This window comes from Mesoplodon densirostris, chromosome 8, assembly GCF_025265405.1.
Source record: "Mesoplodon densirostris isolate mMesDen1 chromosome 8, mMesDen1 primary haplotype, whole genome shotgun sequence".
In the NCBI taxonomy this organism is placed as follows: Eukaryota; Metazoa; Chordata; class Mammalia; order Artiodactyla; family Ziphiidae; genus Mesoplodon; species Mesoplodon densirostris.
The window spans coordinates 35,396,850-35,404,887 of NC_082668.1; the positions used below are offsets into that span (position 1 = coordinate 35,396,850).

The 8,038-nt window shown below is 37.9% G+C and overlaps 1 protein-coding gene across 1 annotated transcript in view; it reads left to right on the top strand.

Moving 5' to 3' along the window:
* TRAK2 (trafficking kinesin protein 2) overlaps nt 1-7,469 on the top strand; it is a 62,476-nt gene extending 55,007 nt beyond the window's left edge. Inside the window, exons 15-16 of the mRNA XM_060105783.1 lie at nt 526-631; nt 3,516-7,469. Of these exons, the coding sequence (XP_059961766.1) occupies nt 526-631; nt 3,516-4,194 (785 nt within the window). The 3' untranslated portion in view covers nt 4,195-7,469. The remainder of the gene's footprint in view (nt 1-525; nt 632-3,515) is intronic.
* Nucleotides 7,470-8,038: the final 569 nt, after the last annotated feature.

An 8,038-nucleotide genomic window follows, 5' to 3' on the forward strand; every position in this document is an offset into this window, starting at 1 on the left:
TAACCAGTGGATACTAATACAATATGTAGGGCTTCCCTGGTGGCACAGTGGTTAAGAATCCGCCTGCCAATGCAGGGGACACAGGTTCCACCCCTGGTCCAGGAAGATCCCGCATGCTGGGGAGCAACTAAGGCCGTGCGCCACAACTACTGAGCCTGCACTCTAGAGCCCACGAGCCACAACTACTGAGCCTGTGTGCCACAACTACTGAAGCCCACGTGCCTAGAGCCCGTGCTCTGCAACAAGAGAAGCCACTGAAATGAGAAGCCCGCACACCGCAACGAAGAGTAGCCCCTACTCGCCACAACTAGAGAAAGCCCACGCACAGCAACGAAGCCAAAAATAAATAAATAAATAAATTCATGGGGGAAAAATGAAATATGTATATTTCATTTCTAGATTTGGGAATTTTTGTATAAAAGACACCAGATAAATGCTGTATTATTAATACTAATGACGAACTTTTTACATTATTAACCTAGTCTTTCAATTTTGTGTTTGATTCCCTAAAACTCTCTACTTCAGTTGCAACCTCAAACCCAGGAAAGTGTCTGTCCTTCACAAACTCAACGTTCACCTTCACCACCTGTAGGATATTACATCCTTCTGATATTACTCAGGTTACCCCCAGGTAAGAGGGGCTGGGCAATTTGAGGCCTTACTTCTTTCCTCAACTCTGTTTTCTTGAATTTCTTTTTTAAATTACTGTCATTTTAATTCCCAGAATTTTAATTAATGTACTGTGATAATTAGTCTTTAGAATATTTTCACATTGTATTTTCTCATTTGATCATTATAACTCTTTGAAGTAGGCAAGCCAAGAGAGTATGTAGTGTCTAAATGAAAAAAATGAGGCATAGAAAGTTCAGGTGACTGGTCCAAGGGCAGGCAGGTAGTAAATGACCCAGCTGAAACTATACCCATAGTTAGCAAACTGCAAGATTGGAGGGACTAGTCCTCCACACAAGAGTGCCCTCATTTCTGATATGACCTGCAAGTTCAGGGGGTTCCCAAAACCATGCTCTTGTTTGATAAATTTTCTAGAAGGACTCACAGAACTCACTGAAAGCTGTTATGCACATGGTTACTGTTTATTACAGGGAAAGGTTACAGGATAAAATTAGCCAAAGGAAGAGACACATAAGTCAGAGTCTGGGAGGGTTCCACACATGAAACCTCTCTGTCCTTAGGAGTCATTACTTTCCTGGTATCAGTGTTTGACAGTGCACACAGAGTATTGCCAACCAGGGAAGCTCACCCAAGCCTTAGTGTCCAGATTTTTTTTACTGAGGCTTCACTGTGTAAGGCATGATTGATTGATTACCTATATAGCTATAACTCACTATAAGAATTCACCTCCAGGTCCACTGACCCAAAGCTTCCACCCTAAATCACATGGTTAGTCTTCCTGGCATGGCCAGTCCCCATCCTACAGCTGTTGGGTGTGGCCAGGTCCACTCCAAGATCTGGTGTGGCCAAGCTCCATCCTGAACAAACACACTTCTAGCAGCCATGGCATAGATTACCTCCCAGAAGCTGAGGGCAAAGCCAGAACCCTCTGGGCAGTCCAAATTATTTACTACACAGACTAGAACAATAAGCAATATTGCTGAAATATCTGTCCTACCAGTTCCGAAAAGAATCTAAGGCAATTTCCAGAGATATGTAGAACTTTGCAGGATAATGTTAGCTAGAAGTAGAGAAGAAAAATGAAGCAAAAAAGAATCAAGAGTAAGGATATAAAATGGATAGAGGAATACACCTAGTGTATAAATTGTACTATAAAGTCTTATATACTTGCTAAGTAAGGTGAGCCATGTATTTGAGTCTTAGCTTTTTAGCTGCCAGTATGGAGGGAAATAACATTATGATTCACAATGTCTATAAGATAGAAGCAAATTGACTGTTTAGGGAAGCATTTGGGTGGTATCCTATAAAGACCTCAATAAAGTCTATAATAAACAGGCATACCTGCAACTTTTCTACATTGTTCTTGTAGTCAACAAGATAGCAGGGGTTTTGGGGTTTTTGTTTTTTGTTTTAAAGAAGATGTTGGGGGTAGGAGTTTATTAATTAATTTATTTTTGCTGTGTTGGGTCTTCGTTTCTGTGTGAGGGCTTTCTCTAGTTGTGGCAAGCGGGGGCCACTCCTCATCGCTGTGCGCGGGCCTCTCACTATCGCGGCCTCTCTCATTGCGGAGCACAGACTACAGATGAGCAGGCTCAGTAGTTGTGGCTCACAGGCCCAGCTGCTCCACGGCATGCATGATCCTCCCAGACCAGGGCTCGAACCCATGTCCCCTGCACTAGCAGGCAGATTCTCAACCACTGTGCCACCAGGGAAGCCCAAGGTAGCAGGTTTTATAAAATTGGTTCTTGAGGAGGCTCTCGATACAGGTTGATACCATCATTTGGTATGGTAGTGACATGAACAGTTTAGGAAAAGACAGGCAATTCTACAATAAAGTAGGACCAGGGAGGTGGGAGACTGGGAATACAGTAGACAGACTACATCAGAACCAAGGAGTCGAAGTTGTTTGCATTTTGCTTCTTTAATACAAGTTGGTACTTTAGAAAGTTTATTTATTAATCCTAAATTTGCATCTTGTTCATAATCTTTATAAATCTTGATATCTAGATATTCTGAGTATTTTGTGTTAAAGTGAAAGTTTATGTATTAAATGCTGGTAACATTTGCTCAAGGGGGAATAATTTGCTAAAGATGTACCCTCTCCATTCTATCACCATTTCCTTGAGTACATGATTGTTTATTTTGTTTTTTTTCTTTTTAACAAAACACAGAATAAGAAGAAAGATTCTAATAGGTGTCGAAACTTTTAATTATTTTTAATCTCCCAGAAACCCATGCTTTAAGTCAAGATTGAGAAAAATTCATTCCATGGGTATCCTTATACTACTATTCTTTGGAATTAACATTCTTGGAAATTTAACAATTAGAACTTTATTCTCAGTAATATAAAACTGACAGATTAAAAAGAAATGTGTCTCCTTAGAAAACCATCTTTGGTTTAATTTTGAAAGATTGTATTTTCTAAAAGGTTGAAGAATTGTTAAATCATGAATTACTGTCTCTTGGTATATTTCATTTTATGGAATGGATATGTTAATAAAAATTTTAAACTTTACTTTCTTCAATATTTAAATTTCTTTGATTTTTTAATTATAAAATTTAGTTGTATTTCCACAGATACATATTTTAGAGTTAAAATTTAAGAATAATAAAGTAATTATTTGAGAATAATAAAGTTATCTAAGTACGGTAAACTCATATTCTGTGAAAAGAAATATGTTTCAATAAGTTAATGACTAAATTACAAATAACTAATCATTGAAGTAACACATCAAAATTTTCATTCCTCAGATACTGACATGTTGCCTGTTCCTCTATATTTACTATGGATAACTACTGTAATTACTTTAAATGCTGACTTGGGATTATTTTTTATTCTTAAATTCTCTCTACTGCTTTTTTTTTTTCTTTCTTTCTATGTAAAGCTCTGGCTTCCCTTCATTATCCTGTGGAAGTAGTTGTAGCAGTTCATCAAACACAGCAGTGAATTCTCCTGCTATGTCCTATAGTCTCAGCATTGGTGAATCCATCACCAACCGACGAGATTCCACCATAACCTTCAGCGGCACCATGAGCTTGGCCAAACTTCTACAAAAGCGAGGCATCTCTGCTAAAGCATACCAAAGCCCAGATTCACAGGACCCCCTCCTCCAGCCTCTCCCTAGAGGCCTGGCTATCCCTTCCACGCCACCAAATTCACCGTCTCACTCACCTTGCCCTTCTCCTTTGCCCGTTGAGCCTCGAGTGCATCTCTCTGAAAATTTTTTGGCCTCCCGACCAGCTGAAACATTCCTCCAGGAGATGTATGGCTTGAGACCGTCCCGAAACCCTCCTGATGTTGGCCAGTTGAAGATGAACTTAGTGGACAGGCTGAAAAGACTGGGGATAGCCAGAGTGATCAAGACCCCTGCAGCCCAGGAAAATGGAAGAAGCCAAGAGGCAGAAAATGGTCTTCAAAGACCAAACTCTGCTGTCTATTTAAATTCAGGTAGCAATTTATTGAGTGGACTGAGGAAGAATCAGAGTCTTCCAGTCATTATGGGTAGCTTTGGCAACCCAGTTTGCACATCGTCACCCAAAATGGATATCCTGAAGGAAGACTGAGGTTCAGCCTTTGACTGACCTCTTACACAAGTTAGCACATGAAGGAAAGATTTGCACTGATACATGTAGTCTTGTCTGAGAGAAAAGGAATGTTGCAGAAGGGTTGTGAATGTGGGAAGGGGAAAGTGGAAGAACGGAAACAGAATTGGCATGAGGTCTATCTGATAAATTGAAAGTATAAATGAATAGGTCATGAGTGTTTGGAAGCAGAGAAAGAAGAAATGTTTAATGTGATCCTCGGTTGGTATTTCTTGTCTTGAAAATAAAAAGTGACTAGAAAATAAATTCATTAATATTGGAACATACCAGAAATACTGAACTTGCTAGCACCTTTACTTCTGGTGAGCATAAGCAGGGAGGACCCAGGTTAGGAGATGGGAAAAAAGAAGGAGCAGCTTTGACCGTTACCTTTAGAAAGCTGTTCTAGACGGTTGCTGGAGTAAACTCAGTCTGTTAGTGAGACAACAGTGAGATGGCTTATCTGCTGGCCCCTGTTAATGTCTGGTTAAATTACAACTCCATCAAAGAGTATGCTCACTGAATTATCAACAAGGAATTTTACCTTTTTCATAAGATCAGACTAGTGGAGACTCCCTTTTTGCTTTCTGTTTTCAGGCCTTTGAGCCACTGGGATCCCAAACATAATCCACGTTCCTTTTGCATTTGTGATTAATAGGGTTAATTTTTTTAATTTGTATTTTTATACATACCCCCCCAAACAACATGAGTGGGGGGTAGGAGGGATTTACTTTAGGAAGGAAAATATGGGTACATTGGAACCAAGGAAAATTGTTTTCAGAATATTTCTTCTGAATAAGTGCATTGGCCAAGTTGTATGAACATAATTACTGTACATGTCTTTCACATTTCCTTGGAGGCTGGATGGGTTAAACCAGAAGTGCAATCAATAGGAATTAGAGAATGTTGTGTATATATCTCTGTAAGTTTTTTTGGAAGGAAAGTTGGTTGCAACTAAACTTTTTCCAAAATGTGCTATGCATACTTTTAATGAAAGATGACATATATTTGCACAAAAAATTCTCAGGCACAGCAAATTATTATGAACTGAATTAAAACCCAGGTGCTTTCTTTGAGATTGTGTTTTTTTAATGTAAAATGAAATTAAAACATCTGCCTTTTTCTTCATATCCGCAGAATTAGAGAGTGAACTTTTTTCGATAGGAAAGTCAAACGCTTTTGCTTTTTCTCTGGGATTCCTTTTTTCTTTTTTTTAACTATGTGAAATGGCAAAGTGAAACTCCGGGATTAGGTTTCAGCTTTCAGCAGTGTGACGCAAGACTGTGAATTGGGAAAAAACAGGTCTGTTTTCTGAGCATTGCTGACCGAGGTCTGCTTCTCATCAGATGACATGGCTTTATCTCGGCTATGCAGTTGATAAAGAAATGCTGTTACATGAAATGCATTATGGAGAGAAGATGAAGGAGGGGGCTAGTTCTTTTTGAAAATGGGAGGTGTGTTACTTGATGTTTTCATTGCTTCATTAGCAAATGTTTTGCTCCTCTGTTCTGACTTAAACTGAAAGGTAATTTTCTGCAGAATTCTTGATGGGCATGTTACTCCTGTGGCTCCCATCCATACACCTGTTACAGGCCAGAGGAGGGTCCTTCTCTCCTCTTGAGCTGCCTCTCCTTCAGAAAGAGCTATGTGCTCAAAACACACATGCAAGAGTAAAATGTGTGAGTTTTCCATGATTTTTAGAATCTTTTAATAAAACTTTTCTAAATAAACTTCTTAAAAACAAAAAGAGTGTCCTCTCCCCATTCTCTCCCCCTTGCTCAGTCATTCTGAAATCAGCAGACCACACACAGAGATGTTCAGAAAGGATTCCAGGTGGTTTGTAAGTGAACGCACATGTCCCTGAATGTGGACCAGAAGAATTCCTAATGTTTAAATTTCTAGAATATTCCAATTCATATTTTAAATGATATTTGAGTTTCTACTTCATAAAGTAACTCTGGGGTGCTTATTTTAGACAGTTCTTTAAGCTTTTTATTTATTCTCTAAGAAAGTAATCTTCCTGTTACCAGTTTCCGAGAGACATGAGGAAGTAGGAAAATATAAGACCAGAGAGTAGTACAAAGTATTAAATTATCAGATTTTATGTATATTATATAAACAGCTATAAATTAAGCTAGATTTTGGAGTGTTCTGTATAATTAGTATACTTTTAAAATAACCGAGGCTAAAATGATCACTTTGGAGGCAGGGCAAGGGTGTATTCACAGCCAAATAAGCCTGTCTGATTAAAGAGAACCAGACTTTTGTTTTTGAAAATTAAATTGATGTTGCTGTTCCACCAGAAACACAATGATTGGAAACTGGTGCATGCTCGTCTCTAGAAATGAATCCTGTTTTGAAACTGGGTTTTGTTGTTTTTGAAATTTCCACCTAAAATCATTTTTGGTTGAGAATGAGAATCTCTATTATAATGAAATTGTGTATAAAATATAGTAAGAACTGGAGCCTTGTAGCAAGTTCCTTCTTAATTTATCTGTTATGTTTTAGCACTGTTCACATTTTAGTTTTTCTTTATCAACTGTGTATGTACTTTAATGACAGTATAGGGAACTCTGATCTTTTTTTTTTTTTTCCTTCTGAAGGGTCTCAGTGATTATACCTCAGGTATTTCTGAGTATCCTATTATCTACTAGGAGGGATACCTTCCCTGTGAACTCAGAATTAAAATTTCTCCTGAATTATGATGATCCCAAATCTTATGTAAATAGCCTTAGGCATGGGTCTTGGAAAAAAGTTAATGACTATTGTTAAAGTAGTTTTTTAAAAAATTTTGTACTATATGTCCTTGATTTGACCTGAATGAACAGACTTTGGCAAAGGGAGGAAATAAGTTAAAGGCAGCTCACAACAAGAGCCTGTTCTCTATAAAAGGTGTATTTTATATAGTATTGAAAGCCTGTTATTTTTTCTGAACATTCTGGTACACAATTAGTACTTGTTGGTAATAACATTGACTTTTGACACCTGGAACTAGAACTCTTAGTGTTTAGTAGCCCACTCCTTTGATGTCGGATGCCTGCAAGCCTGTACTCCAAGTACAACACAGCAGCATCTACACTGAGTGGTTGCATAGCCAGCACAGCTACCTGGGAGTGGCATGGTGCCCTCTGGGGCTGTCAGGGAGATACTGTAGTTTGATATCTGGGGCTTGACTTTGTCAAAGAGCTCTTTGTGCACCTACCTTTGCTTTGTCAAATGTTAATCAGATAATAAACATGAATATCTTCTTAAATTTTCATTTGTCTTTCTGTGGTTTTGTCCCAGTTCTTTTCACAGGTAATCCTGCATTAAGTCTTTCCTTTCCATTATGTTGTTTTTGGTACAGAAAACAACTCTATTTGTCAAAACAACACAAAACAAACCAACAATAGTCATGAGTAGTAAACATCTTATTCTATTTTCTTAGATTTAAAAAAATAGAATAACCATATTGTTTCCTCAGCAAAGTATCAACAACAAAAAAATAAAATCTAAAGTCAATGCAGATCTTTAATTTAAAAAGACTCAGAAAGTATGAAGCAATTCATTACCTATAGTCCACAATTTACTATTGATACTCTTAGCTATTTCGAAACTGTTTCCAAGAAATTAAAATTGAGAATTGTTGGATTCTAACAGAAAAGTTATTTGATGTTCTCTTTTCTCTCTCACAATTTAATTGATGTATTTATTTTAAACTCATTTAATATCCATTTAGAAATACGGAGATTGGTTCAAGATAGCGGAATAGAAGGACATGCACTCCCTCTTGCAAGAGCACCGGAATTGCAACTAACTGCTGAATGATCATTGACAGGAAGACACT